Source organism: Ochlerotatus camptorhynchus, unplaced genomic scaffold, assembly GCF_037179485.1.
Source record: "Ochlerotatus camptorhynchus isolate MF236.1 unplaced genomic scaffold, CSIRO-AGI_Acam_v1.1 ptg000434l, whole genome shotgun sequence".
Lineage (NCBI taxonomy): Eukaryota > Metazoa > Arthropoda > Insecta > Diptera > Culicidae > Ochlerotatus > Ochlerotatus camptorhynchus.
In genome coordinates this window covers 11,430,403-11,456,191 of record NW_027040920.1, presented here as the reverse complement: position 1 = coordinate 11,456,191, position 25,789 = coordinate 11,430,403, and the positions used below count along the sequence as shown (strand labels likewise).

General features: G+C 37.3%; 1 protein-coding gene across 1 annotated transcript; it reads left to right on the top strand.

Annotated features, from left to right (window-relative positions):
* Positions 1 to 1,305: 1,305 nt before the first annotated feature.
* Trissin (trissin) lies at positions 1,306 to 24,463 on the top strand. The gene is made up of 2 exons (XM_065234470.1): positions 1,306 to 1,563; positions 23,607 to 24,463. Exons 1-2 carry the CDS (start codon positions 1,503 to 1,505, stop codon positions 24,125 to 24,127), a joined length of 582 nt encoding a protein of 193 aa, XP_065090542.1. The 5' UTR covers positions 1,306 to 1,502; the 3' UTR covers positions 24,128 to 24,463.
* Positions 24,464 to 25,789: the final 1,326 nt, after the last annotated feature.

The following is a 25,789-nucleotide window of genomic DNA, read 5'->3' as shown; positions in this document are numbered from 1 at the left end:
CGGACGCTCCTTAGACTGCCGAGAGTACGTAAGTTTCCCTAGGTATTACATAATGAGTACACTCTTATTTCAAAAATCACTTTCACCCCTTAAAACGTTCAGGTCAAGTCTCTCCCACATAACAAAACATCATAGTTAGTACCGGTAGCAGTTGATATGCCTAAGAAGATGGTAATAAAGTCACTCTCATAACATCAACCACCAATCGATCAGCTCATCGTTTTCCATTCCGGCCACGAAATCTCCGCCGCGACAAAACTTGATCCGGCTGTCAACCAAGGTGTGTAATGAAAAAAAACTTCCCTGTACTGGAACAAATTAGCATTTTTATTGAGTGCCCTCATGACAACCATGCCCCCCTCCATCTCAGACTGAAAGCAAGTAAAAGTTTAAGCAATTTTATTTTAGCTCGCGTTCTTTCTCACGTTGTCCTTGAAAATCACCGCTTACCATTAGCCGCCACCGGTGAGTTGTTGGCAGATGCAAATAAAGATCAAAGGTTTCGATTATTTATTTTTTTTGTCTGATCCATCACCGATCAGGATAAGCATGCGAAACACCACAACCAAATCCCATCGATGTCACATCATATCGATGGAAAATTGGAAAATTCCGATGATTGCGAGCATTCCCAGAAATTCACCATAACAGTGCTATTATCGGAAACCAATGTGCACATTTTTAATCTAATCGAATACACCAATAAGTTTGGTACAAGTTTATGAGATCAAAGCAGTCTTGAGACAATAATTCCCATTCCCATTCCCACTCTCATCATCTCTGCATCGAGCATGGGTGCAATACATTTGAAGAACAAGCGACACTATTTGTGGCTTCGGTGGAGACACCAGGTCGCCCATGGCAGCTCCCATCAAAGTTGATAATTAAATTGGGAGTTTTGTTTGTATCGGAATAATTGGATTGTGTACGGAACACCTACCGAAATCGTTATCCATCTATTATCGCACGATGATATCGTATGAATGCATGTGGAAAATCATAAAACCCACCTCCTCGCCGATCTCAATCGGATCTGTGCTCGCTCATGTGGCTGGCCGCGAGTGGGGTGATAATAATCGAGCAGCGTGCAGAGAATCCTATGCAATGTGCTTCTTGCCCTAGCGTAACAACCGCTCTCGACAGTGTGACGACATCGATCTGCAAGTTGAGGAAAAACGCGACGCTTCTCGTCGGGAACAAGCCAACATTGCAGCGGCGCTTTTCCGGTATGCTTTGGAAGAGATTCGAAATTTTACATATAAATGGAGTGGCTTCCGCCAGGAGCGGTTGTAGTCGTCCGCTAACCACCATCACAAGCAACAGGTTGACGTTGCGAACGGAAAATTTACCACGGGAAAACCTGGACATTTTAACTGGATAACCGCAATGAGTGAAAAGACTTAAAGGTGTTGCGAATAAACCCATTTCCTGACTGAGCCAATGTTGTTGCTTTTCTGTTATCGAAAAATTGTGTACCAGTTCCTCCACTAAATACCGTTTGAATGAAGATTAAAGTGAAAATGGTTAACCGATCGGCTGCGTGTGTCTCCATCATACTGATGTGTAAGTGAATGTTGGATTGGGCGAAAATTTGGCGGCGATGATTTGTGAAAATATGGTAACTGTAAAATTTTGTGAACATGGTTTTGATTACATCTTCGGTAAATGGTGATAAGTGTAAATAGTACTCCGACAGATGATTAGATTAAATGTTTGATTGAGAAATCCATTATCCATTGTTCCAAATTCAAAATAAATTATATTTCATTTTTAACCTAGGTGCTCCAGTTACTACAGTAACTTACCAGCCTTAATTGTTATGATATATATATAAGTGTTTTTACATTGTTCCTGCCTTGGTAATTCAGTATTTTAAACAGGTTTTTTAATCCTGCATGTCAGTATAACAATTGATATCTTAAAACTAAAAACTAAAACTAAATCTTATCTATGTATAAAGAGAATTAATCGTTGCAATTGAGGATTGCAACGATTTTTGCCTGAAATTATTAATTATTTTGTTGGAGAGTTGTTCTAAAGTCTCAACATTCGAAATTCTATGTACTTCGGTAGTACTGTACCAGGGAGGCAACTTCAAAATCATTTTCAGAACTTTGTTCTGAATCCTTTGAAGTGCTTTTTTCCTGGTAGTGCAACAACAAGACCATATTGGCACAGCGTAAAGCATGGCCGGTCTAAAAACTTGTTTAAATATTAGAAGTTTATTCGTCAGGCAAAGTTTGGATTTCCTGTTTATAAGAGGATACAAACATTTTATATATTTGTTACATTTGGCTTGAATGCCCTCAATGTGATCTGTAAAAGTAAATTTTTGGTCTAGTATTAATCCAAGACTATCCAAGATATTTCACTTGGTTTGACCAGGAAATTGGAAATCCGTTCATAGTGACTATGTGACTACTACTAGGTGGAAATATTATAAGTCGAGTTTTGGAAGCGTTGGGAGAAATCTTCCATTTCTGTAAATAAGAAGAGAAAATATCTAAACTTTTCTGCAGTCTACTGCAAATAACACGAAGACTTCTTCCTTTAGCGGAAATGCCTGTGTCATCAGCGAATAAAGATTTGTGGCAAGCCTGAGGCAAAACAGGGAGGTCGAAGTGAAAATGTTATACCCTGAGGAACTCCTGCTCTAACAGGTAGTCGTTCAGATTTGGAATTTTTATTATTTACCGCAGAGTTCTGTCAGTTAAATAATTTTGAACTAATTTCATAATATAAAGTGGAAAATTAAACTTTTTCAATTTAGCAATCAAACCTTCATGCCAAACACTGTCGAATGCTTTTTTCATGTCTAGAAGAGCAAGTCCAGTTGAGCAGCCTTCAGATTTATTTGAACGAATTAAATTTGTAACTCTTAAGAGTTGATGAGTAGTTGAATGCCCATGGCGAAATCCAAACTGCTCATCTGCAAAAATAGAGTTCGTATTGATGTGAAGCATCATTCTATTTAAAATTATCTTTTCAAAAAGTTTACTTATTGAAGAAAGCAAACTTATTAGACGGTAGCAAGAAGCTTCAGCTGGATTTTTATTCGGCTTCAAAATTGGAACAACGTTTGCATTTTTCCATTTATCAGGAAAGTATGCCAAATGTAAACATCTGTTAAATAATTTTACCAAGAAAGACAAGGTACTCTCTGGGAGTTTTTTGATGAGGATATAGAAAATTCCATCATCACCTGGAGCTTTCATATTTTGAAACTTTTTAGTTATAGACCTTACTTCGTCCAAATCAGTCCCCCAGGAGTCATCAAAAATATTTTCCCGAGAGAAAATATTCAGATAATCCCGAGCAACCTGATTCTCAATAGGACTAGTAAGACCCCAACTGAAATTATGGGAGCTCTCGAATTGCTTAGCAAGTTTCTGAGCTTTTTTCAAATTTGTGATCAAAATTTTACCACCTTCTTTAAGCACTGAAATAGGCTTTCGAGGTTTTTTTTCAAAATTTTTGTGAGTTTTCAAAAGGGTTTGGAACTTGGGTCTAATTTAGAAACTTATTTTCAAAAGTTTTGTTCCTCAGGGCAGAGAATCGCTTTTTAATTTGTTTTTGCAAATCCCGCCAGATAACTTTCATGGCAGGATTGCGTGTTCTTTGATATTGTCTCCTACGGACATTTTTAAGACGGATCAAGAGCTGAAGATCTTCGTCTATTATAATTGAATCGAATTTAACCTCGCATTTCGGTACTGAGGCAGCTCTTGCTTCAACTATAGAAGTAGCCAAAGAATCAAAAGCATAATTAACATCATTTTTGGTATGCAAAGGAATGTTTGGATCGAAGTTATATTCCATAAATGTTCGATACTGCTACCAATCAGCTCTATGGTTATTGAAAGTAGAGCTGTTGGGATTATAAATGATTTCTTGGGATATTTCAAAAGTTACTGGAAGGTGATCAGAACCGAAGTCAGCATGGGTAACCAATGGGCTACAAAATTGACATGAATCAGTTAAGACCAAATCAATAGTTGAGGGATTTCTTGCTGAAGAAAAGCATGTTGGGCTGTTTGGATATTGAAAAGTTCAATAACCTGCAGAACAATCATCAAACAGAATATTACCATTGGAATTGCTTTGAGCATTATTCCATGAGCGGTGTTTTGCATTAAAATCACCAATAATGAAGAATTTAGACCTATGACGGGTAAGTTTCTGAAGGTCACCCTTGAGAAAATTCTTTTGCTGGCCTACGCATTGGAATGGCAAATAGGCGTAAGTTGTTGTCCAAATTTTGTTTCAACAGAAACTCCCAAAGTTTCAAAAACTTTGGTTTCAAATGAAGAAATAATTTTATGTTTGATTCGTCTATGAACAATGATGGCAACGCCAGGTCCATCAAGGCGATCATTTCTATAAATGAAATAATTTGCGTCCTTCCTAACCTTATGGTCAGGTTTAAGGAACGTTTCAGTTATAACGGCAAAATGCACGTTACGAACTCTCAAAAAGTTAAATAGCTCGTCTTCATTATATTTGAGAGATCGAGCATTCCAATTTAAAATATTTAATGCTTTAAATTCCATTACTGAATTTTAAAGTCATGACAATATTGTTTGCAAACTTTACTCCAGTTTGAATAGCATCAAACATGGAGTTAGATTTAAGCATATCAGAAATCATGTCAATTAATGATTTCTGTAAAAATTCCATTTTAGGGGCAGTAATGGATTTTGATTTATACCCGCTGCAATAGCAGCATAGGTAAATAGCTCCATTAACTCGCTGAAGATTGTTAGCAGTGAGGGGAGTAGGTACAGATGAAAAATCTGAAGCAGAGGTGATATTTATACCTACGGGTACGAATGTAGAATTTGTTCCTCGCTGACCGTTGCTAACAGCAGAGAAATTTGTACCTGTTCAGAAACGTGGAGCGTTTCCTACCTGGTGCTTAGAACGAGATTGTAGGATCGCTTTGCGAGTCTTACATTCCCAAAAATTGGATTTGTGGTTTTCACCACAATTTGAACATTTAAATTTCTTAGGATCTTCCTTCACAGGACAGTCGTCCTTTGCGTGAGAGGAATCGCCACAATTCATACATTTAGCTGGCATGTAGCAATGTTTAGTTCCGTGACCCCATCCCTGGCACTTACGGCACTGGGTGAGGTTTTGGAAATTTCCTCCAGTCTTCCTGAAGTGTTCGGACATGGAGCATAAGGCTAGCTTTTTCCAAGGCCTTAAGGTTGTTTAGTTTACTAGACTTGAAGTGAATATATATATTTAAATAATTGAAAATCCCGTTGCATGAATCGCCAGGACGGGATTTCATTTTCATTTTGATTACTTGAAGTGGCACAACTCCAAGCAATTTTGCCAGTTCATCTTTGATCTGATCCAGGGATTCACCACTGGGCAGTCCTTTCATGACAACCTTGAACACACGTTCAGTTTTGGTGTCGTAAGTAAAAAAAATTGTGCTTCTTCTCAGTAAGATACTTGAGAAGACATTTAAATCCGTCCAAGGTTTTAGTTTTTTTCTAGATGCACTTCCACAGTTATTAATTGAGAGCTTTCGATGCCTGTACCATTTTTGCATTGGTATAATTGTGTGGCAAGTCCAATCATACTTCTATGCCCAGGGAAGTCGAGAAATTTTCCTACCCGAAAAATTCCTAGACCGGACCGGGAATCGAACCCAGCCACCTCCAGCATGGTCTTGCATTGTAGCTGCGCCTTTACCGACTGAGCTAAGGGAGGCCCGACATTCACTCCGACGTCCAATTTGTAGTGAAAACTTAACTTTCACGAAGTTCAAAAGTTCCATGCGAAGAGCATGGAAATCGGAAGTGGTTATCACAATAGAGGGAATCTTTTCATTCTTGGCATTAATCCGAGAAAGTTTAATAGAATTTTTCCTGGATGATGGATCATTCTCATCATCCATGAGCAAATCAAATTGATTGCTCAAATTATTTTCATCAGAAGGGGGATCAAGAGTTTGTCCCTTTCTTTTGCGTTTAGGCGCCATGGCGGCAGTAAATTTTTATCCAAATCGACTTCCAAGCAGATTGCTAAAAGAATCTGAAGGATCGAAGAGAAATTTTTCAAATCGATATCCAAGAAGGATTACCTCGGGTAGGGTCCAAACAAGGATCGAAGAGGAATAAGAGTTGAACAAGGTAGAAATTTTTTACAGGTTGGGCACTGAAAAGTGCTGTTTAAATTTGTTGTAGCTTTAGGTAGTAGTAACACTTTCTTCAGCAAAAAGCAAATAGATCCGCACGATAAGAGAGCACGATGCGGACTGATTAGTAACATATTAAATACTTATTCTTCATCGTGGATGTCACTATAGTTATCAAATCCATCAGAATCGTCATCATTGTTACAAGGTTCGCATTGAGGATTCAAAAAATATTCTCTCATTTTTTTACTGAATGTATCGTCAGAAGATCTTCTTTGTTTAGAACTGTGTGCCATAACCAATGTTCCGATCTTGGAGTCTGAACGAGCCAATGCAGACTTCATCAAATCTGACAAATTGGCCTCTGGAGAAGTTTTGCGAGCAAGATGGGGACGAATATATTTATCATTTTTTTGGCAAAATTCACCAGCAACATTGGCAAAATTCATCCACAAAACTCAAGGGAAATGGATTTAAACGAAATTTTATTTTTGTTTATAATGCATAGATTAGTAACCAATAATCTTACCAATTTATCCACGTATTCTGCTAAATGTTTGTATTTATGAATACATGGAGGTAGATTTCTTATAAACTGAAACTCTGTGTATACCTTGTACAACTCTGCTAACTTGTCCTTGTTCAAAAATTGGTTTGACAAGGCCAAATAGTTTCTCATCATATCAGCATCCACACTAAGAACTTCTGCAATCTTTTCTGGCTCATAGAGTAGCCTTCTGGTCATGGTTCTATTATTGGAACTTCCGCTACCTCCAATTTTCGGACGGTTTACGTGCATCTTGAAATCTAAAATGTTTGCTTGATTGTAGTGGTTGAAACCAGTTGCAGAATCTGGGCCACCTGTAATGTACAAAGTGCAGTTTTTGTGCTCTTTTAAGCTCTCAATCATCTCGGCCACATAATTTATTTGTAGAATCCGTTTTAGATCACATGTGACTGATTCGCGGACTGCACATCTAGATGAAAGATATCGCTCGTCCCAGTTTGAAGAACAAAATTTTGGAATAATGCTTTCGCTATATGTTGTTACAGTTCTATATGGTTGAAGCCATATTTTCAACCAAAATCGGGTTTAAAAAACTTAACAATAATCTCGTATCGTCTTTTATTCAAACTTAATGTTGCTTTGGGCAGCAATGACGCCTCTTCTGTGGCCATACACAACTCTTAAAAGTTATCCTGTTTCCGATTTGCTTCCACTGCCCATTATTCACCTAAATGTAGAAAGATATTTATGACATTTAGTTCAAATATTGATTCATTCAGTAAAAAGCTTCACCTCCAATTATTAGATGTGTAAGGATTTTGACTATGGCTGAGTTTTTCGATTTGGCAAAATTGACTAAAATGCATAGTCTGCATAGACTGGTGATGTATGAAACTATTTTTAATCGATTTTCCAGATGTTTTTCTTCATGTGTGACAATATTTCAGAACGTATATTAACCACAATGAGGTATTTTTTAAGTTATTTATACAAAATTTGAGTTTGAGTAAAATGCTCCAAAAATTCTACACAGGACGAAACAATTTCCACTGGATTTCTGAGACTTTTTCCCATAATAATGATTATATTTGCAAAGGTTAAATCAGCGCTGATAAGAGATAATGAATTTTGCTCCTTTTATGCCAATTTTTTCCCACTGTGCGTCGGTAGCATTCGTGCTCAGCACGGAAAACAAGATCAACGGAAAACAAATCAAGGGAAAAAAAATTACCGTTACACATTTTACCGGAGACAGCGTGTTTGAAGTGTTAGTCCGGGGGCTTCAATATTTAACTAAACCACCGAATCCTAAAACTTTTGTTGGAACCTTAATTCTTACTTTTATTTTCTTCTGGAATCTTGCAATTGAGCAGTTCCACGCCAAATGACGAATCGGAAAAAATTCGACCTTATCCGATTTGCATCAAAGTTTGAATAATTGTTTGTTATTGGCAATAATTCACATATTTGCTAAAATTCGATTATTTTGGTTCTTGTATTGACATTTGACATTTTACAATATATTTAATAGCACGTAAACGTCACTTCTGATCGAAATGACGTCTGAGACAAAGTTGTAGAGAAAAATAAGGTAGGGTTACGGTATGTAATGTGGGTCTAGTCCTTTCATTCGGCCTATCACGCAAATAAATAATTAATTAAGGAATATTACACAAAAAATAAGGAAAATAATGGTCACTGATGGTTGATAAATGTGTACCACACACAAATCAATTTATATCACAACATTTCAATACATTTTCAGCTCTCGTAAGTAATAAAACTGGTTGAGAATATCACAATGTTCGGAGTTTTTAGCCGCCATGACTTATAAGGTTAAGATGGGAAGGTTGACTGACGATCATCAAATGGCCTGATTATGGCATTTATTGATTGGAATTACCTGATAATACACACTAGACGTAAAACTTACAGTTGCTGTTTGAATATTTTATGTTTATTTTAATTGTTTAACAACGTTTTCACAAGTAAAACATGGACCCAACTTTAGGGACACATTTCTTTTCTATGTTCCTAACTATGGCCCATGAAATTCATTTGACAGCATATAGCAATAAGAGTAACGTCAACAATGTTGTTTTGCATTTGGATGATAAGGAACGAACAGGAAGGGAGATTTTTTCTGCCAAACCTGTATAATGAACATCACAATGTTCTGATTTAGATATTCTGCGGTCAAAAGACGATAAGCGAAATTTTTAATTTTTAATTTTTAAATTGAGTGATTTAATGTAGTTTTCGTAAAATTTTCTCTAAGAAATGTTTTGAGGAATGAAGAGCATTAAGTTAACAGTGATAGTGATAAAAAAAAATACATCAGAAAACGTTACCAAGAGCGTTTTTTTGAGGATCAAACAAGATAGGACGAAGTTGCATCCATAAATAGACCCAATTTGGGGACAATAGACCCATATTACATACATTTCCCTCGTGAGTTATTGTCTTAAAAAAAGTAAGTTTTTCAACTTTTCGTGGTTTCTGATAGCAAACGACATGATAAGCATATCTAAGCATACCATTTAGCAGTAGAATATCGTTTGCAGGTAAATTCATTGATGAGTTATGATTAAAAACGTAATCGATGGCTGCATATTAGACCGAGGTTAGGGACGTATACCCTATTTTTGGGAAAATAAATACGGTATTTTTTATTTTTATGTAAATAATCCTATAAAGTGTTAAAATCACAAATTTCTCAAAATATCCGTGATCAATTTTTGATTTCTTTTTTTTTTCGATATAATGATCACTTGAAAATTTATAAAATCGTAGATCAAGAACTTTTGGGTGAATTTATGAGCAAAAGCTACTTTGCTTTATATGTTATTCTTTCACAGGAAACGATTTAAAATAGGTAAATACAGTGGTGGCCTTTAAATTAGCCCAATAGGGCGATTCTCGTACAAACTAGCCAACTTTGGCATGTTGCAAATATGTTTTGATATGATCAATTGAGCTGAACTTTTGACACAGAACTACAACCAACAATCAATACGAAACTAACGATTTTAAAGTGACTCACTACTTGACTAGCCTATTGGTCCCAAGTGATTCGATAAACGTACCCCATTCTAGTATAAATTCCAGTACTACACTATGTTTGTTTTGATTCGCTTTGAAAATTTGGCAGATAATATGAGGGGTTCGTGGATTTTCCTATGTTTCGAGGGGTGCATCGATTAGCTTGGGACCGAAGATAGTACCAGAGCTGAGCCAAAAAGTTGAGCTCGTTTCTTCGGGACCTTCTGGTCTTTGAGTTACCTCTATGCTACAACTATGCTGAGAAGTTTTTTTTAAATCTTGGATTTTTATTTAAATCTATAATCGGTTGCTGATTTGGCCAAAAAGACACCTATAGAACGGTACACATACTTTTGCATATATAAATTAATTAATCATCCATTAAACATTAAAAACGCTCCTTAAAAAAAGACAAAAATGATCCATGAAAATCCCTAAAAAAGTATGAATAACCCATAAATAATATTAATATGATCTAGATTTTATGAAAAATTTAGCCACACAATTGCAAAAATGATCCGCTAAATTCATAGAAAATGAGCATCTAAATTGAACGAATTACCGAAGAATATATTGTAAATGATTCAAAAAGAGTTCAACAATGAACCTTTCACTAACGAAATTTGATCAAAGGAAATCAAGTTTGTGAACTAATAAATAAAGGGTGTATTCGATAAGAATGGCACACACATATGTACTCACCAAAATTAAACCGATTATCACTTTTTCTTGAAATTTTCAGGGAATGAAAAACTACTAATGAGTTATGTTTTACAAAATTTGTTTTATTCAATTTCGTCTCCCATCCCGAATGCCCGCCCCTTTCTTTTCACTCCACCCATCCAATTTATTTTTGCATACGCTACGCTTTTAGTCTTGTGTACTGTTTTTGTTCAAAATGAGTTGTGAAATTTGCTCACTTGATTCCTCCGTTGAAACGGTAATGTGGGAATGCGTCGGATGTACGCGCACATTTCATGCCGCCTGCGTGGGAGTGCCTGTAAAACGTGGTTCGCTTCGTAAAAATGACAAAAAGATTGACACTCAATCTTATGTCATACCGTGCTGCAGTTCGTGTCAAGTGCTAGTCACAATGAACTTTGACTTCAAATTGCTAATCGATCAGCAGGCGAAACTAACCGAAATAATAAATAATAACTCAGAAGTCACACATCGCTCCGCTCAGCAAAATAATGTTGATGTTGTGCATAAAGCGATCGATCACCTCGACACTCTGCTCACCGACATAAAAAAAGAGCTGGCAGCGAATAAAAGCAGCGGTTCTACTGGAAATGTTATTGCCATTAAGAACCATATGACATCGCTAAATGATATGGCAATGCAGGCATCCAATAAAAGCATATCGACGTCATTACAAGCGATGACGTTAGGTATATCAAGTGACTTGAGATGTTTAAGCGATGAAGTTAATAAAATCTCAAGTCTCACTATGGACCTGACAACTAGTGCTCCAATGCGCAATAATCCAATGTTAGAGTTGGACATTCTGGACGAGCTGAAGTCATTATCAGCAAACATTATGACAGTACATAGTACTGCACCTTTGACTCTGTCTCCGGATTTGTGTCCCAGCCTGGACTCAGAAATAAACAATACAAATAAAAATAACAACAATAATGATGCCACTGACTCAGGATGGAGACTTCTTGGTACCCGGAAAGTGTGGAGACCAGATTGGACGGACTACGACGCTCGTGTATCGCGCCGCTTGAGTCAGCAAAAATTGGCTGACAAGGCTAAAAAAAAGGCTAAAAAATGGAGGAAGCAGAACACATCACGTCAAAATTTAGGCTACAACATCCGTAACAACAACATCCGTAATAACAACAACAACAACAACAACAACAACAACAACAACAACAACAACAACAACAACAACAACAACAACAACAACAACAACAACAACAACAACAACAACAACAACAACAACAACAACAACAACAACAACAACAACAACAACAACAGCAACAACAACAACAACTACAACAATAACAAAATCAACAACCAGCACCAAAATCAAAGCAGAAACGACAACTACGATGTTTACTTCTACAACAACAGTCGTAACAGGGATAATAGTGACATCAATCGCAGAAACATTGGACTGAATCGCGCCCACTTACTTCCGTCTGATAGAGAGCTTCTTGCAGTAGCGAAAGATCGCTTCTCCAGGCCACCGACTAATTATCGTCCAACGATGCAATTTCATCGAGGTGAAATTCTAAACCCATATCCGGAGAGCGAATCTCCATGTACCATTCCTGCGCCTAACCGGATGATTTCAGCTACTGCATGTGAGGCATGTTCAAGTTCATGCAGGCATTCGTGTTTTCCACTAAATTGACGAGTCATCTAGAGGAAAGTCCCAACGATGACAATGTTTTTGAAGAACTGGACAACTTTCACGATTTGACGACCTCTCGACAGCAGGAAGGAGAGGTAATTAATTTAAATAGTTTTAGTTTGCCGCCTAGTACTGAAGCACAAAATTTGGAATTGCATCGTAATGATGAAAGTAAGGAGTTGGTCATTTACTGTCAGAATTTTAATAGAATGAGAAGCGCCACCAAAGTGAATGAGATTTACAAGAAAGTTAATGCTTGCACTTTTCCTGTGATTTTAGGAACAGAAACAAGTTGGGATTCTAGTATTAATAACGAAGAAGTTTTTGGCGATCGTTTTAATGTTTATAGAGATGATCGCGATAAATTATTATCCAACAAAAAATGCGGTGGAGGTGTGTTAATAGCAGTTAGCGTGGAGTATGAATCTGAGCAAATTTCATCTTGCAAGAACAAGGAGTTTGACCATGTATGGGTCAAATTAATTATTGGTGATCGTGTTCATATTTTCGCGGTTGTGTATTTTCCACCAGAACATGCTAAAAAAGAAGCATTTGAAAAATTTTTTGGTCTTGCTAGCAGTATTATGTCGGAATTCGAGGCTGAAGCAAACGTTCACATATACGGAGATTTTAATCAACGGGCAGCTAATTTTATTGTAGATGACGAAAATGAATCCATTTTGATTCCGATTATGGGGGAAAATGAAACACTTCATACTTTGTTTGAAAAATGCGCAGAAATTGGATTGAATCAAGTAAATCATATAAAAAATCAAAATAACTGCTATTTAGATTTGCTATTTACTACCATGACTGACGATTTTTGCGTATCAGAGTCACCTTCTCCTCTTTGGAAAAATGAAGTGTTCCACACTGCTATTGAATATTCCATAATGATACTTGAAAAAACCGCAATGGTGGATAATAATTTGTCAGACCCCTATTTCGATTTCAGTAAGGCAGACTATGGAGCTATCAAAAATAAATTGAACAGTATAGATTGGCAACTTGTAATCCGTAGTCATGATACAGAACATGCAGTTGATGTATTCTATCAGATTATTTATTCTATTCTAGAACAGACAGTGCCCATGAAGCAAAAGAAAAAAGCCAATGCAAAAACACCAATATGGTACAATAGACAGATAATAAATCTTAGAAACAGAAAGCAGAAAGCTCATAAAGCGTACAAGAGAAACAAAAATGATGAAAATTTTACCTATTATCTTACTATTTGTGACCAACTTAATTTAGAAATTGAAAATGCATATGAAGAGCACAATAGAAAGATTGAAACTAACATTAAGTCAGACCCAAAATCCTTTTTTAACTATGTTAAAGAAAGGCAAAAATCCAAGAGCTTTCCATCCAAAATGCAATTAGACAGTAAGTTGGGCAATACTCCTAGTCAGATTAGTAACTTATTTGCTGACTTCTTTCAGGACGTTTATACAATTCATGATGAGAATGAGCGAGATTATCAATATTTTTCGTATCTCCCCGAGCCAATGAAGAACATCGCAGTGGATAATTTAACTCTCAAGGAAATTATACGTGGTCTTGAAACCTTGGATGCTTCAAAAGGTGCTGGACCGGATGGTTTACCACCTATTTTTTTAAAGTCACTTTCGAAGGAGCTAGCAAAACCTTTGTTCTGGCTGTTTAATTTATCCTTGGAATCGAGTGTACTTCCTCCGATTTGGAAGGAATCATTTTTAATTCCAATTTTTAAAAGTGGTAAAAAGTCTGATGTAAAAAATTACCGTGGAGTTGCTATATTATCAAGCATTCCTAAATTATTCGAATCCATCATTAATGACAATGTATTCTTACAGATTAGGTCGGTAATTACTAGCAAACAGCACGGATTTGTTAAAGGACGATCTACAACTACCAACTTGATACATTTTGTGTCATACTGTTTAAACTCAATGGATAAAGGAAATTATGTAGAAACGCTATATACTGATTTCAGTAAAGCATTTGACAGAGTTGATATACCACTCTTGCTTTTTAAGCTATCCAAATTAGGCTTCAGTCCTAGGCTACTGAAATGGATCGAGTCGTACTTATCAAGGCGGACGCAAAAGGTAAGATTTGAAGGAAATCTGTCCACCATAGTTAATGTAACATCTGGTGTGCCACAAGGTTCACATCTTGGTCCATTACTGTTTATTTTATTTGTCAACGATATAGAACATATTTTTAAATTTCTTCATGTTTCTATATATGCTGATGACATGAAACTTTTCATGGAGATATCTAAAGCACCTGATCTTCAAATATTTCAACAAGAAATTGACGTTTTTTACACATGGTGTAAGAAAAATTTGTTAGAACTAAATATTAATAAATGCAATTCTATATCGTTCACAAGAAAGCAAGCTGTAATACACGACACAATTACTCTTGGCCAGAAAACAATCCAAAGATCCTATCAAGTCAGAGACTTAGGTGTTATCCTCGACTCCAAGTTAACTTTTGCTGATCACTACAATAACATTATCTACAAAGCAAGCAACATGCTCGGGTTCATTAAAAGATTTAGTTTGCACTTCAATGATCCCTACACAATCAAAACACTTTACGTAGCATATGTGAGGCCTCTTCTCGAATATTGTAGCATAGTTTGGGCTCCATATCATGATACACATGTAAACCGCATTGAATCAGTTCAAAAGCAGTTCTTGTTGTTCGCTCTAAGAAAGTTGGGTTGGACGAGTTTTCCACTTCCATCTTATGAATCGCGTTGTATGCTAATTAATTTAGATGAGCTCAAAAAGCGAAGAGAGTTCGCAATGATTGCTTTTATAAACGATGTGATTTCGCAAAGAGTTAACAGTCCAGAGATTTTGGAAAATATCAATTTTTATGCTCCCACTCGCTCACTGCGGAATAGAAATTTGTTTAGCATCAACAATCAAAGAACAGACTATGCCAAAAACAGCCCATTGAATAGAATGATGTCTTGCTATAATACATACTGTGAATATATTGACATAACAATGAATAAAAGTACGCTTAAAAAAACTTTCTTCACGAGGTTAGCTAGGCATCAATAATAAAAAATATAAATTCTATGCAAGTAATTGAAGTAAAATTGTAACAATTAGCGTTTAAGTAAAACTGTAAAACGGTCTACACTGATTGACGACTAATAAATAAATTTTGTACAACCGATTTTCAGAGTCCTTTGTTTTTTTTTAACACCAAAACTTTCTTTAACTCTAGCTCTGTTTTAATAGTTTTGGGATGTTTGCGAAGATCAGTCTTCACAATTGCCCTAAATTTTTCAATTGGGTGAAGTTCCGGTGAATTTGGTGGGTTCATATCATTTGGCACAAAATTGATTCCGTTGGCTCGGTACCACTCCAAAACGTTTCGAGCGTAGTGGCAGGATGTTAAATCAGGCCAAAACGAGTTGATCCTTTGTTCTTCCTTATGAATGGCAAGAGACGCTTCTTAAGGCACTCTTCCGTGTAAATCGCACCGTTCATTGTTCCGGAAGTGATGAAGGGAGCGCTTATTTCACCACATCCGTAAATCGTCTGCCAGATCAGGAACTTCTTTGTAAATTTCGATAATTTCTTCGTTCGAACATCCTCCGGAACATAGAACTTAGACTTGGCAATGAAATATTCTTGCCCAGGAAGTAGACGGAAGTCGGCCTTGACGTAAGTTTCGTCATTCATCACGATGCAACACGATTTGGTGAGCGACGGTTTTCATACCATAGAGGTAACTCTAAGACCAGAATATTCCGAAGAAACGTGCTCAGCTTGTTGGTTCAGCTCTGGTACTACCTTCGCTTCAGTCCCAAGCTAATTGATGCACCCCTCGAAACATTGGAAAATCCACGAACCCCTCATTGAATCTGTCAAACTTTCATAGCGAATCAAAACAAACATAGTGTAGGACTGAAATTTATACTAGAATAGGGCACGTTAATCGGTTTGTTTGGGACCAATAGGCTAGTCAAGTAGTGAACCAATTTAAAATCGTTAATTTACACCGGTTGATATTACTGTGTTAAAGGGTGATACGGTCAAAATTTGGTCAAGGGAAAACGCGTGTAAATCGGTGAAATCGTTTATTTAAAAAATCAAATTAAATTTCTTTTTCAAGTTCAATTAGTATAAAATTCAGGAAAAATATTCAGTTAGGCTTCCGCTTTTCCAAATCCGAATTGCCGGGCCTTACGCTTGACCCCTGCCATCAGATTTTGTACAGCCACCTTGTCCACCTTCTTCGCCGCAGAAAGCCAGTTTGCCTTGAACTGCTGCTCGCCCTTAGCAGTTTTTTTGGTCTTCTTTAGGTTCCGCTTGACAATAGCCCAGTATTTCTCAATTGGGCGGAGCTCTGGCGTGTTGGGAGGGTTCTTGTCCTTGGGAACCACCTGCACGTTGTTGGCGGCGTACCACTCCATGGCCTTTTTACCGTAATGGCAAGATGCCAAATCCGGCCAAAACAGTACGGAACAACCGTGTTTCTTTAGGAAAGGCAGCAGACGTTTATTCAAACACTCTTTCACGTAAATTTCTTGGTTGACAATCCCGGAAGCTATGAAAATGCTGTTTTTCAAGCCACAGGTACAGATGGCTTGCCAAACCAGATATTTCTTTGCGAACTTTGACAGTTTCATGTGCTTGAAAACATCTGCTACCTTTCCCCTTCCTTTTGCCGTATAAAACTCCTGTCCCGGAAGCTGCTTGTAGTCGGCTTTGACGTAGGTTTCGTCGTCCATTACCACGCAGTCAAACTTCGTCAGCATCGTCGTGTACAGCCTCCGGGATCGCGCTTTGGCCGTCGTATTTTGTTTATCATCGCGATTTGGAGTCACTACCTTCTTGTAAGTCGATAGTCCGGCTCGTTTTTTGGCTCGATGCACGGTTGTAGACGATACACCCAGCTTATTTGCGGCATCTCGGAGAGAGAGGTTAGGGTTTCGCTTGAAACTACCGGCAACTCTCTTTGTCGTCTCAGCGGCTTCCGGTTTTCGATTTCCCCCCGATCCAGACTTCCTGGCTGTCGACAAACGTTCCCCAAACACTTTAATTACATTTGTAACGGTTGATTTGGCAACTTTTAGCGATTTTGCCAACTTTGCGTGCGAGTAGCTCGGATTTTCGCGATGCGCGAGCAAAATTTTGATACGCTGCTCTTCTTGCTTGGACGGCATTTTGACAACTGAAGAGTGAATTCCAAAATCAAAATAGGAGCAACATTCTACACACACACACCTTCAAAATGAGGGGTGTTCAGGTTTTTTAAATGCAAAATTGAAAGAAATACGTCAAGTTGATATTGACCAAATTTTGACCGTATAACCAACAATCAATACGAAACTAACGATTTTAAATTGGCTCACCACTTTAGTAGCCTATTGGTCCCAAGCAAACGATTAACGTCCCTATTCTAGTTGAAATTCTATTACTACACTATTTTTGTTTTGATTCGCTATGAAAGTTTGACAGATAACATCAGGGGTGTGTGGATTCATGCTGAACATGCAGGGGTGAGTGAAATAGCTTGGGACTGCTTGGGACCGTTGTTCTGGTACTGAGTAAGCCAAAAATAATAATGATTTTCTTCGGGACCCAGTGGTCTTAGAGTTACCTCTATGGTATAACCATAGAGGTAACTCTAAGACTAGAAGCTACCGAAATAACGTGCTCAACTTTTTGGCTCAGCTCTGGTACTCTCTTCGGTCCCAAGCTAATCGATTCACCCCTCGAAACATAAGAAAAACGAATAACCCCTCATTTTATCTGTCAAACTTTCATAGCGAATCAAAACAAACATTGCGTAGTACTAGAATTTCGACTAGAATGGGGTACGTTAATCGTTTGCTTGGGACCAATAGGCTAGTCATGTAGTGAGCCAATTTAAAATCGTTAGTTTCGTATTGATTGTTGGTATAACCCTTTAGGCCCTTTCCTAGTATCAGTCAGAATTCACTTACAAACATGCTAATAACTTTTACAGATCAACTTGGATCATCTTGCGTTGGGCATAAAATATCCTATTAGAATCTCAGATTGCAAGTTCACAACGCCACCTAGTGGTGGAAGTGTGAAGACATGGTGTGTTTCCATACATTTTGCTGATTTTTCCCATATTTACAAACTTCAATCCGCTTGACCAGAGCCTCAGTTTTGAATAGGGGTCAAGTGGCTCCGTGAAGGGTGGGGGTTATTTTTTTCTGCGCACGCTACTAGTCAGTCATATTTGTTAATAAGTTGCTGTTACACAGAAATATTTCCCTGAATTTGAATTAAATTCCCTGATATTCCCAGATTTTCCAGGTCCAAAAATTAATTCCCTGATATTCCCAGATTTTTTCATGTTTTTAAACCCTGTAGATTAGACTGGCCAACAAAAATAAAAATTCTAAGTTTCCACGGGCCAACATCTGGATTTGTGCCTTTAGGTGAGAAAACCTTTCTCTGAATTTTTTATTTGAAAGATGAGCTGGCGCTTTTAGTTTGAATTTTGAATGGGGAATTTGGATGAAATACATGAAAAAATGATACCCTACACTCTTTCGATCATAAAAAAGTTTCCTTATTCTCGATTTGATTCACAATTTCAAAACTTATAGTTCAAACAATGAGTAACAACTTTGCTGAAGATTGCATTATGAATCCCGTTAGTTTTATTGAGATAATCGCTTTTGAATGTATATGAGTATTTTTTATATGAAAATTTCAACCAATTTCCTTAAATAAACATTAAACCAAAAGCACTAGTCCGTGTTAGGTCAAAAAAAAGCTGAAACATTCAGCAATTGCCCCCCCTTTTATAAATAAGATATTTATTTCCACATTTATAAAATTATGACATAAAATAACTAGATTTCTTGATAACTTTATTTGAAGCTAAAATAACTTCATTTCATAATACAAGGGCACAGAAAACCTTTTATTGCGTCAATTCCTTCGAGATGGTGCCTGAAAATTTCACCACAAAGGTGCATGAAGGGTCAAATTTCAATGAAATTTGTTGGTCAAAAAATTGCACCACAGTGGTGTATACAAAAAAATCTGGTGTAATTTTTTTTTTTTGAGGGTGGAGGATTAAAAGTAGAGGGTAAATTTAAGGTTGAAAAAATTCACCATTGTGGTGGTAAATCGAAGAAAAAGCTTTTTATTAAATATTTCTGGTGTAAAATATCATCAAGGGTGTGCATGGAGGGACTAATCTAAATGAATAACTCTGGTGTAAAAATTGAATCACGCAAAAAATTTGAAGGTGTACATTTAGCTGAAAAGCTCTGGTGGAAAGTTCGCAGCACTGTGATGAATGTAGAAGCAAGGTTTATTCATTTTTCTGGTGCATCATTTGCATCGTTCTGATGAATGCAAGCTTTATTGAAAATTTATGGTGCGAAAATTGCACCACCAAGGTGCATGGTGAAACAAACTTCACAGACAATTTTTGGTGCACCGTTGTGATGAATGGAGGAGCATCGCTCTGATTAATGAAATAAACAGAAAATTTCTGGTGGAAAACTTGCACCGTTCTGGTAAATGAAGGCACAAGTTTTATTTAAAATTAAGCTATATTGAAAATTTCTGGTGGAAAATCTGCACCGTTCTGGTAAACGGATGGACAAGCTTATCGGAAAATTGTTGGCTTTAAATTTGCATCCTGCATGCATTTGTTTGCAATAGAGAAACACATTTTAAGAATAATTTCTGGTGTAAAATTTGCACCATTCTGATGATTGGAGGAAAGCTGCTTTACTGAACATTTATGATGAAAAATCTGGAAATAGGGGCAAGCTTTAATTGGTGGAAAACATGCAACATTCTGATGATAGGAGAAACCAGCTATATTGAAATTGTCTGGTGGAAAATTGATTAAGGAAATCTGCACCAATCAGAAGATTGAAGAAGCAATTCTTATTGATATTATTTATTTGATTTAACGGTGAAAAATTTGCATTGTTTTGGACAATTGAAATTTTCTGGTGTAAAATTACCTGGGGTCAAAATTTGTATTGAAAATTTCTAGTGTAAGATTTGCAACAATCTGAACTGAAAATTCCTAATGTAAAAATTGCACAGTTCTGGTGAATGGACGGACAACTTAAACTTGACTTCCGAGAAGAACCTCAAGGGCATTGAATTCTGAGGGCAGTTCCAAAAGAAAAGATTTATGGGGATGATTGCATGAAAATTCTGCGAATAATTTCGAGTGAATCCTGCAGATAGTTCCAAGATAATTCCAAAGGGATGTTGAGGAAAATTTCAAGGGAATTCTGAGGATAATTTCAAGCTCATTCTGGGAAGAATTTCTGAAGAATGCAGAGGAAATTCTTCTGAAACTTTTAAGGAATTTCACTTCCAAGGTGTTCTGAGAAAAAAAGTTCTAAAATGTACAGAGAAGAACCTCAAGGATATTGAATTCTTAGGACACTTCCAAAATATTTCTGGGGAGAATTCAAAGAAAATTCTGCGGATAATTTCTAGTGCATCCTGCATATAGTTCCAAGATAATTTCGAAAAGAATACCGAGAAAATCACATTTTGAGTGAAATTCCAAAGGGATGTTGAGGTAAATTTGAAGGGAATTTTGTGGATAATTTCAAGCTCATTCCGGGAAAAATTTCTGAAACTTTAAAGAAATTTCAGTTCTAAGTTGTTCTAAGAAAAAAACACGAAGAGTTCTAAGTATAACTCCAGTGGATTTCTGAGAAGAATTTCAAAAGAGCTCTTAGGAGAGTTCTAAAAAATCCGATAAGAACCTCAAGGATATTGAATTCTGAGGACAGTTCCAAAGGATTTCTGGGGAGTATTCCAAGAAAATTCTGTGAATAGTTTCTAGTGAATTCTGCAAAGATAATTCCGAAAAGAATACCGAGAAAATTAAATTTTGAGTGAAATTCCAAAGGGATGTTGAGGAAAATTTCAAGTGAGTACCGATAATTTCTAGCTCATGCCGGGAATAATTTCTGGATAATACTGAGGAAATTCTTCTGAAACTCTAAGGGAATTTCAGTTCCAAGGTGTTCTGATCAATACTCAAGAAGAGTTCTAAAAATAATTCCAGAGGACTTCGGAGAAGAATTTCAAAAGAGCTCATAAAAATTTCGAAAAGAACCTCAAGGAATTCTGAGGATGTATTTTTTCGCAATAGACAGCTTTTGGACAATTTTCGCTGAAAATGACTAAGTTCAACGTACTCGCAACGGTAATAGTAAAGTGTAACTACAACAGCATATAAGGTCTTACAAAACAAATATTCAAAAATAAACTGTAACAATGCCTTCCAAATATACAAAAACGTACTGCACAAAATTTCAGAAAGGTAACTTAATAAAAGATGATACCAGTACCTTGACGAATATATTTTCTTCGGTTTATACTTTTAACCTGTAAAGAAGAGCATGACGCAAAAAAATATTACAGCGATTCCTACAGGGTTCAGAAATTGGAAGAAAGCAACCAAGTTGCTGGGCAAACACAATCGCAGTGATACCCATGTTGGTAGTATGGAAGCGTGGAAGAATTTCAAAACCAGGAAGGGTATCGACGAAGAACTGGACCTCCAAAAAACAGCTATGATTGCTGCTGGTGAGGCAAAGCGACTACAAAATCGATATATAATGGAACGTTTCATCGATATTGTGCGCATACTTTGCAAAGGTGGCCGACCACTACGTGAACATTCGGAAGGAGCGGAAAGTGTGCCACCCAGTTGGTAGCTAACTACGATTCTGTGCTGGAAAAACACTTGGCGGAAGGTGCCAAAAATTGCCAGTACACAAGTAACCGTATTCAAAATGACTTGATTATGTCATTGCACAATGTAATGTGGCCACCACGAGCAGTTGGTAGTTGGTGATTGTTTTCAGTTATATTGATAATGGTGGGATTAAATTGCCAATTCCATAGGCTATTTGAAAGCAGTTTGCATTGAAGAAGATGAACCACCACCGGAGCAAAAAATATATAAAACTAGCTAGATTGAACTGTAAGGAAACAGCGGTGGGTGCACAGCACCATCCACCACGCACTTTGGAATACTCCCCATCCCCAGATTAAATGCACCATAGAAAAATATGCCCCTCCTTAACAAGATTCCTGTGCACGCTAGTGATGCTGTCTTGAGCAATGTTGTTTCTTATATATTAAGCTACATGTGCTGAGATTAAAAGAGTTTGCTGAACCAGTTTCATGCAAGAAAGAGTGTAGGGATGTTATTTCTCCATACATTTCGACCAAAATCCCCATATAAACTTAAGCCAAAAGCGCCAACTCGTGTTACATCCGAATGAGCTGAAATTTTCAGAGAATGCTTTTCTCATCTAATGGCACAAATCTTAGGGTTGGCCGGTGAAAAAATGATTTCAAATATCTCCCATATAAATGCGGGCCAGTCTACTCAGAGTAGGCTCCGATAATCACAATGCAAGCTGAATTTCCCGATCCAAGTTAGAAGTTGTAGAACGTATATGAAAAACATACTTAACAGCATGAGCTTTAATGCCTAACAGCCATTCCCAAGTAACATTGCAAGTTTTATGGAGGTTTTAAAGCATGCTACAAGTCTAAATCATGGTCTACAGAACCCTTATAAAACCAAAATTGTTACTTGGGTTATGCCTATCGTATATTATGCGTCTAACGTATTTATGCCTAATGGGGTACACTCGTTCATAAATTTTACACAAATGTCTACGGTCCATAAAAATTTCCAAAAAAATGCATAGACGAATGACTATGCGGAGTCTAAAACCACTCAAAAACTGTTTACGTAGTATATGAACAGCTCCTTATGTAACCGTGTCGTGACATTTTTCAAAGAAATTTCTAGGAACATAAACCCAATCACGGTAATAATGGTACACACTTGCATAACGAAATTTGACACATCACAAGATTCGTTGGCAAAAAATATACATCATTACGTGACAATCGACGCAATTGGCTGTGACATTGGTTACTGACATACGAAAGAGGCAACAAGCCAAGGGTGTGCCCTTGAAACACGGAATATGGAGATTACAAAGCAGATTCACGCCAATCGTTGTTCGGCCTCTTCCTTGGTCTATTTTAATTGTCGACCGGTTAATGATTCTCACATCCATCAACAGAGTTCAGTAAAAATCGTGCACGTGGTGACGATGGTTTAAAATTTTGATTTCAATTAAATTATGCTAAAAATAACTGCTCAGCTTTGCTCTTGACATTGACAGGTGACTTCTAAGTAATCGATTATGCTGAAATCTTCCCTCTCCGTCGTTCTTTGATGTTCGGATTGCGAATTATTCTGCCCCTCCTACGAAATATGCCACCTTTGACGTAGGTCAATTATTGTTAATTGAAACCGCCATGGCAGTAGCAAATTTCATTCAACGTTCCCTTAAGTAAACACGTAATTCAGCGTTTGACCTCGTTTCTGGAAAAATCAACCCCTAATCGGTGATTGAAACCGTAAACACGCTGATAACGATAGAATCAGCGTAAATCATTCAATTAATGAGTCATAAATTCGTCAAGTTCACACATTCTCGCCCTTTTTCTCTTCTGCAGATTGCGTACTTTGGGTGGCCTGCTCGTTCCCGGTAGCATTATCATGCGATTCCTGTGGGCGCGAATGTGCCTCAGCGTGCGGAACGCGTCATTTCCGTACGTGCTGTTTCAACTATCTACGGAAGCGAAGCTCAACCCCTCCGCTTACGCCACCACCTCCCATAGCCAACATCCGCGGTGGACTGAATCTGGAACAGTGGTTATCGAAGTCCCGCTTGGAAGATGAACACCTAACCAGCAACCATCAACACCGCCCACCGGCGATCGACCTGGAAGGCCTGTTTGGCGCCAACAGGAATGCACTAGAAAACGAAATCGACTACGAACTGAAGGACGGTGGCACCAGTTCCAGCCATGAAGCCGGAAGCAGCAAACGGAACTCGATTGTAGCCAGTCACACCAGCAGTCACGTCGGTCGATACCGGCACCATCGACTGGAGGACGACCGGGATTCAGAACAACAACGAGCAGCAAGTGACGAATCGGATCCCGGCAGATTGCAGCTTCTATACGAAAACTAATTCCAGTGAGAAGTGAATCTATCATTTCACGTCCCGTAACAATTCGAGCGTCGTGGTTGGCTCCAAGGGCTGGGTTGAGCCAACCACAGCGCTCGGACTCCCATTGAATCCCCACCTGTGAAGAATAATTCTGAAAAAAATTAACGATCCTACCGGAATTCCCTAAGATGAAGGCGAAATTCAAAGAGAAACGGCAAACGGATTTCATATGCGATCGCTGAAGCACTCACTAATTAATGCGATCACATCTCAATTCAAAGAAGGCTTCAAAGACTATAGCTGTGTAATAAACCATTGTAAAAAGTTGTTTCACTATTTGTATTATACACTGAAAACAAAGAAGCAAAAATGTAATAAAAGTATTTTTACCAAAATCGAGAAAGCGCATTGATATTTGAAAGAAGTCTCGGTTATTTTCTTCAGTAGCCACAGGAAATCGGCAGTAATAATATTATTACGGAGAAGAACAAGGGTGCGGCACCATTTCGGCATACCTCACTTCACTTGATTTGTATATAAGGTATTCGTAATTTAACATATAAATAGTGAGCAATGAATGTCTTGTATGAATGTTGGATAAAGCTGTTTGTCTTCATTGTTCTTGACGGAAATGGGTCCCATATGCTGAAGTAGTGCTACACCCTATCAGAGTTGGAGAGTATCTAGGGTACACACTCAGAAATTATTACCGTACTCGGCAATTTTTTACCGAACTTTCAACAGCTGAACGTTCGGTAATCAGTTCGGTAAACGAAATGCCTACCGAACCTTCGGTAAACCAATTTTTTGATGAGCCTCAATGAGCCTCAATGATGTCAAAATTACCGAACGATTCGGTACTTTTTTTGCGGAGCGATTCGGTAATTTTTACCGAACTGTTCACAGCAAAAAAATAATTTTGATATCACGTCAAAGTGGATGCACTACAATCATGTCGAAAATATGGTGTAATATTACTTGCTAAAAATGACAAAATTATCATTAATAAAATGCATGAACTGACATTACGCTGCTTTTACTGCATTTGTTTATTTATGTGATCATAAAAATTACATGAAATTTTCGACATGATTGTAGTGCATCCACTTTGAAGTGATATCAAAATTATTTTTTTGCTGTGTTCTGTAAAACTGATTTTCCCCCTTTTTTTTATTTTACTACCGTTTTCAGTTAATTTGAATTAAAAAGTCTTGAAATAATATTTATCAGTTTTTATTGAATTTTAAAATTGTCACTGACGCGATGCAGTCCAGATAAATAAGCTGCAATCAAATCATGCTATCGCTGACAATGCCTGGAAAATAATTGGATTAGCTAAATAAACAATTACTCATGAAATATGTCGGTGATCCATTGATCGTGGTCAAGAATTTTTATCCTTACCTGCTCAATCGCAATTTTTGTAAACTTTATTTGCACTTGACTCCGGATGCACTATTTACCATTCACTAGTAAATAAAGCCTCTCCAGATTTGACAGTTTGATAGTACAAAATTTCGGTAAAATTACTTGTGATTTACGGTTTGCTCGGTAATTTTTTACCGAATTCGGCGTTTTGGCTTATTTTACTGATCGTTCGGTATTTTTTTACAGAGTTCATCAAATTTATTATCAAACTACCGAAACGTAGCTGAGTGTCTAGTCCCGCGGCCTCATTTTGTG

What these genes read in the sequence shown, in the direction of transcription:
- Trissin (XM_065234470.1), top strand. Translation starts at nt 1,503, where the DNA reads ATGAAGATTAAAGTGAAAATGGTTAACCGATCGGCTGCGTGTGTCTCC. An exon ending in TGTCTCCATCATACTGATGT is followed by an intron (nt 1,564 to 23,606) that starts GTAAGTGAATGT and finishes TCTCTTCTGCAG; the next exon opens with ATTGCGTACTTTGGGTGGCC.